The sequence below is a fragment of the Barbus barbus genome, assembly GCF_936440315.1.
Source record: "Barbus barbus genome assembly, chromosome: 17".
NCBI lineage: Eukaryota > Metazoa > Chordata > Actinopteri > Cypriniformes > Cyprinidae > Barbus > Barbus barbus.
In genome coordinates, this window is record NC_136745.1 from 9505748 (window position 1) to 9517500 (window position 11753).

The following is an 11753-nucleotide window of genomic DNA, read 5'->3' on the forward strand; positions in this document are numbered from 1 at the left end:
ATTAGTATAAAAATAAGGTCATTTATATATATTATAAGTTTTTCATATAAAATATAGCCTATAATAAAACGAAATGTGATATATATATATGACATAGCAAGCTAACTCAAAAAGAAAAAAGACTGTGTGCAGATGAGATGTGTTCTGTGGAGCTCTGGGTGGGAGTGTCCCGTCACACCATCTCACACAAACACACACACACAGACACACACACAGACACTGAAGGAGGAAGAATGAACCATCTGCATCTCTTTTTATCTGACGTGTGTTTTAACCCTCATGATGGCGAGACTGAGCGAACACGGGATCCGGCTGAGCTCTGTGTGTACTCTTTCTTATCTTCTCTAAAGTCTTTTCTCACGCTCTACGATGTACTTTACGATGATTATATATTGCGTAATGTTGTTTTTATAGATGAGCCCGTCGTACCTGGAGAGCAACTCCACCAGTCACACATGGCCCTTCAGTGCGGTCGCGGAACTCATCGGTGAGCAAAACACAAATGCATTCACCTATTCAGAGGAAAACTCGATACTTTCGGTTTTAACTTCCGCGAATCTCATAGACAATAAATGCGCACATCACTTGCGCACCTGTTGCAGCTCGTTTAAGGCAAAATACAGTATCTTACAGATGCTTTAATGATAATTAATGGCGTAATGTCAACACGCACAATGCATTTTGCGCGTTTAAGTTGGGTTTTGGATTAAATGCATAGTGGGTCTATAGTATCTGAACACGTAAAATGTCTGAATGTTATTGCATTTGATAATAAAATACCGCATAGAGCAATACTTCTGGGTGCATCCCAGTGAATGCATTTTGATTTAGTTCGGATAAAAGCATCTGCAAATGCATAAATGCAAAAATTATTTCAAGATAAACGAACACTTTACAAGCAAAGCATTCATCAAAAATAAGTTTGATGGGTTTAACGTTATAGATGCAGTGTTCAAATGAAGACTAATGGTGTGTTTGTGAAACGTGATGAAATACACCTGCGGTTTCTCTGCTAGGATAGATAGATGGTTTATGGTAAAAGCTGATGGAAATATGTAAAGCTTTCAGGATCGGATCTCAGTACCGTTAGAGACAGGAAACTGCGTCTTTGAGATGATGGGGGAAATATTTCTAAACCTGTCTGCTTTTATCACTTTATGATTAAGGTTTGAGGTTTAACAAAATCCGTCTTAATATATCTGCAGTTTCCTCTTGACATCCTGTTAAACGGCTCCTGTGTCTGGGTTTAGGTTGTAGGTTATATTTAGAGAGCTACCTTTTTGCAATGGCTTGCAGTCTAAGACAGAATAGAAAGTGCTGCAAAAAGTAATCAGTATGCAGTTGCACTCAAATTATATTAATGTGTGTCGTAGATAATGCATCTGACCCAGGAGTCACAGCCAAGAACATCTGGATTGACGTTGTGACGGTCAGAGAACAGCTGTGCCTCAGTTTTATGGACAACGGGAGCGGTATGACGCCCAACAAACTGCACAAAATGCTCAGGTGTGTGAAAACAGACACGAATGATGCCTCAAGTCTTGTTGAGGAGAGACATTTTGTGAAGAGGAATCTCTCATTTTCTTTACAGCTTTGGATTCACAGAGAAAGGCTCCAGTAAAGGCAGTCATCAGCCCATCGGCGTTTACGGAAATGGGTTTAAGTCTGGTTCCATGCGTCTTGGCCGTGATGCTCTGATCTTTACAAAAAATGGAGGCTGTCAGAGCGTGGGCATGTTGTCTCAAAGCTTCTTACAGGCCATTAAAGCTCAGGCTGTGATCGTACCCATCGCCCCGTTCAACCAACAGAACAATATCCTTCTGTTCAGTAGAAATACGGGTCTTTCAACTCAAGACTTGAGCTTTTTTCTGTTTGATTTAAACTCCTGTTGTGTTCTAAAGCTTTGAACACTCACATTGGTTTGCAATTTGACAAAAATCACTTTGAAAAACACTAAATATTCATATAAAAACAGAAAATGTCTATTCTAGCTGGTCAGAGACTACAAAATATAAAGTAGGTGAGAAATGTAATATTTTCCTTGGATGATTCAGAAGGCGATTATCAATTTCGAGTAAACTTTGAAACTTTGTATTTTAGTGTTGGGCTAAAAGTCCTAACAATTTTTCAAAACACATCAATGGCAAAACTTTGCATGCTCATTCTTGACCATAAATGAGGAATATTCCAAGAAAAAATAATCAGTATTTTGAACCGTTTGAAAATTAGGGGGAGTCAAATACACAACAGGAGGATTAAAGAAAAAATGCATTTGTTTTGCATACATGTGTATGTACTCTTTGCATACATATTGTTGACAAGTAGACTGTATTCATAGACTATATACATACAGAAAAAATAAGATGCATGTATTTGTTTTGCATGCATATGCATGCACTCAAAGCATATAGACTGTAAACAGATGTCTCAGATGACTTTAACTCCTCCCTCACAGACACTGGTGGTAACAGAGGATTCAGAGGCCAGTCTGAGAGCCATCCTGAAATATTCTCTCTTCCAGAGCATCCCTGAGTTACAAGAGCAGTTGGACTCCATTCAGGGCAAAAAAGGAACCAAGATACTCATCTGGAACATCCGCAGGTCTGTCAGAATTGCATGGATGCGGTCAGTCGTAGTGAAAGATGACATTACAGAACAAATGCAGACAAGAGAACCATTATGTTCAGTGTCATAATTAATTTGCATGTGATTTACATGTTGCATGCAGGTGAGTGTACTGACTCTGTCATAACAACACACTCCTGGTTTGTGTATGTTTTGAATATAACCCTGAACTGCTTAGTTTAACAAATTAAGTTATTTTAATCACCCTACAGCATGTGATTCTCTCAACTCTAACAAATAGCATATTTAAGCAATCAGATAAGCAACTGGCTATTTTCTAGTCATATTTCTGTGATTACTTGTATTTTTGAGTACATTTACAAGCTTTTATCTCAGATACCTATGGAAGCCAATTCCCATTATGGAATAAGAAATAAATAAAGGTAAATTTTATATTACAGTTTGGACTTTTTTCTTGAGTTTGTATCTCACAATTCAGACTTCTGTCTCAATATTCTGAGAAAAAAAGTCAGAACTGCAAGATATAAACTCAGAATCATGAGGAAACGTGTCAGAATTGTGCGATAACGCACAATTACAAAAACAAAAAACAAAACAAAAACCACAGCTGTGAGATGTAAATTTCTTATATCTTAATATAAGTTTATATTTCACAAATATGAAATTTTCTTCGAAAGTTTATACCTCAAAATTCAGAGTTTATATCTCACAATTCTGACTTGTTTCTCAGAAATGCAAGAAATAAAGTCCAAATGGTCAGATAAAAAGTTGCAGCCTTTTTATCTCATGCTTCCATAGATATCAGGACTTTTACAGTGTCACTTTATTTGGTGGACAAATAAAATTGTTTTTGGTTTGAATGGTAGATTTTGTGATATGTTTATTAGCCACTTCCTTGATCAAATCCTAAAATGTAAGTGCAAATGTAATCAGCATAACTATTTTACATTTGAACCATTTGATAGATAAAATCAAACAAATAAGCATTGAAAAATAAAGCTAAAAATATTGAGTGGGTGACTTGATATTTTAATGTTTTTTTTTAAAGATATTTCTCTTTCTAACTTGAATGATTTAAAAAGATTTTTATCTTTAAATCAAATTTTTACAATCTTCTCTCATAGAAATAAAGATGGAAAGCCGGAGTTTGACTTTGACACGGATGCGGAGGACATCCGTCTGCCAGAGATCCAATCAGAGGAGATGCAGGGAAAATGGAGGAGAGATTATTACAAGCACCGCAGAGACAGTAACAGCGTCCCTGAGATGGAGTTTTCTCTCAGAGTGAGTGAGAGAGAGAGACAGAGAGATGACCAACAGAGCGAGAAACTTCTTGATATTTATGGCCTGTGGTTATTTTACAGTGTGAATGCAAATATGTATGCGTGTGCGGCTGTGTGCGTGTGCGCGTGTGTGTGTGTGTGTGTGTGTGTGTGTGTTTGTGTGAGAATTTTAGGTGGAGCTGAGAGAATAATAATACAGTGTGAACTGGTGAATTTGAGACTCTAAAGTAACTTTGTGGTGCAGGGATAAAGATCAGAAACTGTCATAAATAGTCTTTTCCACTGAGGTACAAATTGTTGTGTTTCTATATTTAAAAATGTGTGTGTGTATATATTACATTAGCATCAGCCTGATTCCCTCAACAAAACCTAGTAGAATTTTTCCATCGGATTTTGGATTATTGCAGAAAATAAATTCTGAGGCCAACGAAATTTATGATTCATTATTATAATCTTCACAAATTAACACAACTTTAATTAATTTTGAAGACTAAATACATTCGCCAGAATTAAAAAGCTAAACATAGGCTATACGCGAACTACACCACGGTCACATGACTTCAACTCTTAAGACTTTCCTTAAAAAACATTTTATCTGAATGTCTGAGTTAGAATATTTTGCAAGAGTGTGACTGTAAACACAATGAGGCTGTGAAACCGCTGTACCTGTTCGGTGACAATGTGTTTAACCAAAAACTTGTTCAATTAAATGCAGTTAACTGGAAAAATAAACACCAACACAAATGTAATTTCTGTCTGCCATTCCAGGCGTATCTCAGTATCCTTTACCTGAAGCCCAGGATTCAGATCATCTTGAGAGAGAAGAAAGTTCAGACTAAGCTGATTGCCAAGAGTCTGTCCATGATCGAGAATGATGTCTATAAACCCCAGTTCATCGTATCCTTCCACTTGCTTCAAAACCTGACTTTTTATTTTTATATTTTCTGTTTTTGTTTAAATTTTTGTTTATTTTTTGTAGAGAATTTAATTCTGTTTTTGTCATATTTTTAAGTTTGTTTTTTTAAATATGCATTTTTAAATATTTTTTATTTTCACATTTTTATTTTTTTATTTTTTATTCATTTTTTGTTATTTTTCCATTTAGTTAAAATTGTAGTAAATATCTTTGTTGTTGTTTTTTTTTGTTTTTTTTTCCTTTTTATCTTTTTTCATTCAAATTTCTGTCAACTTTAGTTTTAGTTATTCAAGTACATCAGGTTAAACTGAATGAAAATGTGAAATGTTAAATTTGGCATCTGATTGAAATAAATTTATTTTAATATCAGTTAACATTTATTTTAAGTAACATTTTTTTTCATGTTTTTTTAATTTACTGATTACTATTAATTATTACTATGTTTTTTTCCCATAATCCGCTAGTCAAACTCATTTTGACTCAAGAGTGTTTTCTTTAAACATGACTCTCAGAATGAGAGAGTGAAGATAACTTTTGGATTCAACCGGAAAAATAAGGAGCACTTTGGAATTATGATGTACCATAAAAACAGACTGATAAAGGCCCATGAGAAAGTTGGCTGCCAAATCAAGGTACTGGATCCATTCATGTGGAGAGCCGAGATATAAGCAGGTCCACACATAACCCGCACATGTATTTCATGTTATTGTTATCTATTCCACAGAAATCTCCACAAAATCAGCATAGAAAATGCAGAAAACTATAATAATATGTTTATAAAAAAAAACTTTAATAATATGTTATAATAATAATAATATGTTTGGGCCTGGTTATAACTTACACCAGATGTAGTAAACAATAAGTGCATTTGGTTCAAGTATCATCGTGTTTCACTTCCCATCTCTCTCCTTCAGTCTTCAGGTCAAAGGTCAGGGGTCGGGGTCATCGGAGTGATTGAGTGTAACTTCCTCAAGCCTGCTCATAACAAGCAGGATTTTGAGTACACCAAAGAGTACAGGTGCATTTCAGGAACTCACCAAAAACTTTAACCTGCAGTGCTACAGCAGTGCCGTCTGGCTCCAGTAGCAACTCATTTGAATGCCAGACTGACGCTAAATTCAAATTTACTGCCACAGAGAAACAAGCTTTGGTGAAACAATATTTTCTTGTTCAGCTGATCACAAATAATGGGTTTAAATAAAATATATGAAACATATATTTCACAAATATGAAATATAGAACATTATATATATTTATATATATATATATATATATATATATATATATACATACAGTATATATGAAAAGTTTGGTTCCAAAACACTATAAATCCATTTTGATTAATTTGAGTAAATTAATTCTTCACCAAGAAAATGGCAAGATGAAAACCACTATTTTCTGTTTCAAACTTTCATATAGCATCTTTAGGTTTATTATAAAAACAGATTTATTTTTTTTCCAAAATGCAATAAATCCATGACGTGCTATTTTGTTTTTTTTCAAAAACACAGTACACATAAACTTTTATTTTGGATACGATTAATCATGATTTTATATCATTTGACAGCACTAATATATATATATATATATATATATATATATATATACACGTTTTTATTTTGTACAGTGATTATATAATTTTCTGTAAATGCATATCAAATCTTGAAATACATATTAATTTTATATAAATTCATTTAAATACCTATGTGATTTTATTTATTATTTCCATTTTTAACTTTAACTTTTTTTTTGCTGCTTTTCTCATAGACTCACACTAGCTGCTCTTGGTCTCAAACTGAATGATTACTGGCGTGAAAAGAAGGAAAAGAAAGCAAAAGAGAGAGCGTTTCAAGCCTTAGAGAGGAAAAGCCAAGAAGGAGATACTGAGGAAACAGATGAAGAGGATGGTGAAGAGGAAGTGGAGGAAGAAGAAGTGTATGATTGTTTTCCTCCAAAGCTTTTCACACAACAGTGTTGTGGTACCTGCTTTGCTCTTTTGGTGATCTGATAGTCAGATGGCCAGAATAGTACCATGGGTTTGTGGGTAAAAGAATGAAAGATGGTGCAACCTAAAAACGGACTATTTGTCTGTTAGACCACAACTCTCGCACATACGTGCATTACAGAAAACACACACACAAAAAGCGTCTTGTGATGGCAGAGGTCGAGTTGAGCTCTTAAATGCAGGTGGGCGGCGCAGAGAAACGTGAAACTGTTAATCACACGGCTAAAATAGTAGCTTGTTTCATATCTGTGATGTCTGCGAGCAAACCATGCAACAACTAAAACATGCAACACACACGATTGATCACAACCAAGGTTCCCATGAAAACAAAACTGAGGCTTTGTTTTGTTAGCTTTGCAAAAATGTAACGTCAGAACATGGATAGTTTTCGTTTGATTGTTTGACAAACGCTTGATTCTTACATATTTTTCATCATAATAATCTTCACATCTTTTATAAATTTCAAAGCCTAAATAAAATTTTTGAAAATATATATTTTTAAAGATAGGGAAATAAGGCCAAAAATATATAGAAAATAGTAAAAAAAAAAAAAAAAGAAAGTACTAATGCCATTAGCCATTTGTTTGCATCCACCTTTCAAGTAAAAACCTTAAAAATAAAACATAATATCTGAAGCTTGTGTTAACCTTTTTCAGGCATTTAAAGGGGTCATATGATGCTATTTTAAAGATCATTATTTTGTGCATTTGGTGTAACAGAATATGTTGACATGCTTTAATGTTCAAAAAACACATTATTTTTCAAATACTGTACATTATTGTAGTTCCTCTATGCCTCGCAGTCTGCTCTGATTGGCCAACTGACCCAGTGCATTGTGATTGGCCAAACACCACAAGCACGCATCGGAAATGTAACTCTCCTTACCATAATCGCAAGCTTCAGCTTTAGCTTTCAAAGTAAATATAAAGACAGTTAATAATGTTCTTAGTTTTTCCATCAGTTCAAGCCCGAAAGGGGAACAGAGTCGCGTGGCAGACACAGTGATGATGCTCGTATGTATTTGCAGCTCACAAGCCGCGGTTAAGACAGCTGACTCCACTGTGATGTGACCCTCTCTCTCTCTCTCTCTCTCTCTCTCACACACACACACACACACACACACGACTCATTACTCTACACTGCGCAAAACTCCGCATTTGACTAGTCAATAGCAAATACTTAAACTAATAACAAAACATACTTACAGTCGCTGATTCAGAAGCGCCAGATTGTTATAGCAAAGTCGGAATTGACCTTTTGTTTTTTTTAGAAATAGCCTTTGTGCACAGCCAGCCTTGTACTCTCCTAGGTTCGCAAAACTGTCGCCCATAAAATGCGCTGCTCAAATTCGAACATTTGGGTTGTGCTGTTCTGTTGTAAACAAATCTTAACAATGATTCCTAATTGCATCTACGTTCAGAAGGCCAAATAAAGTGCTTTTGCCTTCGCTTAGAAACACACAGTGTCTCCCCTGACACGGCTGCATCAACACTACTGTGGTTACTGAAACCCCGCCTTCTTTCTTTGCGTGCACATTTGGGCAGCATTACGCAAATATTTCCACATCGTGACGTAGACATGTGGGGGCGTGTTTGAATGAGGCGTTTTAGCCTGGTTTGGATCAGCCTTCTCTTTTAGATAGAATAAATCCTTTTGTGGGAGACTTTGAGCTTTGTAACTCTGCAGATCTTATACATGCACAAACAGCTACATAACACACTAAAGAAAAGGAAAACAAGAAATTGCATCACCCTTTAACCAAAAAGCCATTGACTTCAGGACAATGGAACTAGAAGAGCTAAAAATGTTCATTTCTGGGTTTTGACCTATAAATATACTGTACGTCTTTACTGCGACAGTCTATACCACCTGCCTCTGACAAGCAATAGCAAGTAGTAAATCATGGATTTGAAGCTGAACTTAAGGCTAGTGGCTTGTCCCAACTTTGTTTCAACTGGAATTATATCAACATATGAGCAAAAACTGCTCTCATCAAGCTATTTCATGGGCATAAATGTCCCAAAATATTAGGGCTGTCAAACCGTTTAATTGCATCCAAAATAAAAGTTTGTGTTTACATAATGTATGTGTACTGTGTATCACGATTAACTGATTTGACAGCTTAAGAACACACTTTTATTTTGGTTGTGATTAATCGCAGTTAATCGTTTGATGGTATTAGAACACAAACTTTTATTTTAGATGTGATTAATCGCGATTAATCGATTTGACAGCAAAAGAACAAACTTTTATTTTGGATGCGATTAATCGCAGTTAATCGGTTTGACAGCATTAGAACACAAATTTGTATTTTGGATGCAATTAATTGCTTTGACAGCATTAGAAAACAAATTTTTATTTTGGATGCGATTAATTGCGATTTATTGTTTTGACAGCCTAGGAACACAAACTTTAATTTTTCGATGCGATTAATCGATTTGACAGCCTTAGAACACAAACTTTTATTTTGGATGTGATTAATCTCAATTAATCGATTTGACAGCATTAGAACACAAACTTTTATTTTGGATGCGATTAATCGCAGTTAATCGGTTTGACAGCATTAGAACACAAATTTGTATTTTGGATGCAATTAATTACTTTGACAGCATTAGAACACAAATTTGTATTTTGGATGCAATTAATTGCTTTGACAGCCTTAGAACACAAACTTTTATTTTGGATGTGATTAATCTCAATTAATCGATTTGACAGCATTAGAACACAAACTTTTATTTTTCGATGCGATTAATCGATTTGACAGCCTTAGAACACAAACTTTTATTTTGGATGTGATTAATCTCAATTAATCGATTTGACAGCATTAGAACACAAACTTTTATTTTGGATGTGATTAATCTCAATTAATCGATTTGACAGCATTAGAACACAAACTTTTATTTTGAATGTGATTAATCTCAATTAATCGATTTGACAGCATTAGAACACAAACTTTTATTTTGGATGTGATTAATCTCAATTAATCGATTTGACAGCATTAGAACACAAACTTTTATTTTGGATAACAGATTTGACAGCACTACAAAATATATAAAAACTCCACACACAAGTTAAGCTGGTGTATTAATGGCCTTCTTGTGTCCGAAGGGATGTGATGTGGATTCAGTGTGAAGAGTGTTTGAAATGGAGAGGAATCAGCACTCACCTGTTTGCTGGAAGCGTTCCTGATCCGTTCAGATGCAGCATGCACCCGATACCACGCTTACGGTGAGTTTATGCCTGTTTGAATGTCTTAAATTAAATGGGTTTGTTCAGAATGCAGTACTAGTATACTATACACATTATATATTCACTACAGTATGCATACTGTGTGCATTAAGCAAGTTTTTTGTGTGAATGAAGTATCCAGATGACCTGATTTGCCACAATGTGGAATTAAAAAATTAAAAGGATTAAAAAGTGCTACTGGATTTGCTTACTGTATTAACATGCAGCTTGATTAGATCATGTGATAAACATAGTGAGGTCATGTGACTGCATAGTACACAGTATGCATTAATGCAGTACAGTGTTCCATTCCAAACACACTGCTTTTCTTTACTTATTTAATAAGACTGAACAGAGTTAAGGCCTTTTACACATAATTGGCTTAAAAATAGACAATAACCATAAGGGAAAAGATAACTGGATGGCTGAAATGCAAATTTGCTGAAATGTGTATATTAAACCACACACTACGTATTCAATTTCAAAGCATGTCTTATTTATTTTTGTGCTTTTGTTGTGTAGGAGCTGTTTGTTACCGGAGGATACGGAGGAAAATGCTGAAGTCACAACACCCAGCTATGAAAAAACACTCAAAAAACAGTTAAGACAGTAAAATTGTCTCTGCACCACAAAAAAAAAAACATTGTAAATTTCACAAATTATTACAAAAAAACTGCGAGTAAAACATTGAATTAAACATCAACTTTTGAAGCAGAAAGACTGAAATAGAAAATTCTTGTAAAATGAACTCCAGTAATCTTTATTACAACTTGTAAGCACAAACTTTACACTAATGGCGTGGCTCCACATTCAGATACCTGAAATTGGAGCATGAATGCATGCGCTGTTAATGTGTGTCTTGTTGTGCGCAGGGAACATGCCTCCATCAAGAGAAGAGGAAGGTCTCTGGAGGTATTCACCTCTTTTTTGTGTGTCAAATGAGGAAGTACTCGTTTCTCAGGACAGGAACTTGGGTTTCTGACTCTCACAAGTGTCAGGGTGTGATCGCAATCGCTGTGGGCTTGTTGACTCAGTTGTGTGTGCTTGGTCTGTATAAATGTTTTCTGTAGGTCTGCATGCGGCCGTCTTCTTTTGCATGTGGCAGACATATCAAATAATGTATACGAGTATGAATGTAAATAGAGTATGAATGTGAGAGCTTTGCCTATGCAAACATAAATTGTTGGTGTGTGTGTCAGTGTTTGGGCAACTGCAGTATTTTGATACTGTTTGCCAAGCGACCCAATAATTCTTAAACTAGTCAGGCTGTCCTTTGTAGATCATTTACAGTTAATGCATCTAGAAATCATTCTGTTTTATGGAAAAAAAGTATTTTTTATATAAGAAACTATATTTTAGTAGTTGGTTCTAATGGCTGCAGTTATGCGGCCATACTGTGGCATTTATAGAAATTACGCACATTAATGTCAAATATCACTTCTCATTTTGGTTTTGACACATTGATCTCACTTCAGACTAAAATAAGTATAATACGTGTTCAGACTATAATAATGTGTGTGTGTGTGTGTTGTAGATGAGTAAAAGCCCAGTGCGTCCTCTCTGTCGAGGACTATCTGAACCTGCATCAGAAAGCAAACAGGATGAGGTCACCATTACCATAACGACAGATACACAGGATACAGCTGAGGATGGAGTCAGCGTCGTTGTCACAGAAGAAGAAGAAGAGTCTTCACCCTCCCCGAGGTCTGACAGATTCACAACTCGGCCATTTACA

The 11753-nt window shown here is 35.3% G+C and overlaps 1 protein-coding gene across 2 annotated transcripts in view; it reads left to right on the top strand.

Moving 5' to 3' along the window:
• Nucleotides 1-199: 199 nt before the first annotated feature.
• Nucleotides 200-11753, top strand: part of LOC306883682 (MORC family CW-type zinc finger protein 3) — a 16550-nt gene continuing 4996 nt past the window's right edge. For both annotated transcript variants that reach the window (XM_079439078.1, XM_079439079.1), the window contains exons 1-14: nucleotides 200-321; nucleotides 415-487; nucleotides 1374-1506; nucleotides 1592-1812; nucleotides 2454-2601; nucleotides 3711-3870; nucleotides 4638-4766; nucleotides 5298-5417; nucleotides 5700-5803; nucleotides 6553-6720; nucleotides 9899-10018; nucleotides 10541-10618; nucleotides 10891-10930; nucleotides 11553-11722. In XM_079439078.1, the coding sequence (XP_079295204.1) occupies nucleotides 280-321; nucleotides 415-487; nucleotides 1374-1506; nucleotides 1592-1812; nucleotides 2454-2601; nucleotides 3711-3870; nucleotides 4638-4766; nucleotides 5298-5417; nucleotides 5700-5803; nucleotides 6553-6720; nucleotides 9899-10018; nucleotides 10541-10618; nucleotides 10891-10930; nucleotides 11553-11722 (1706 nt within the window). In that variant the 5' untranslated portion in view covers nucleotides 200-279. The remainder of the gene's footprint in view (nucleotides 322-414; nucleotides 488-1373; nucleotides 1507-1591; nucleotides 1813-2453; nucleotides 2602-3710; nucleotides 3871-4637; nucleotides 4767-5297; nucleotides 5418-5699; nucleotides 5804-6552; nucleotides 6721-9898; nucleotides 10019-10540; nucleotides 10619-10890; nucleotides 10931-11552; nucleotides 11723-11753) is intronic.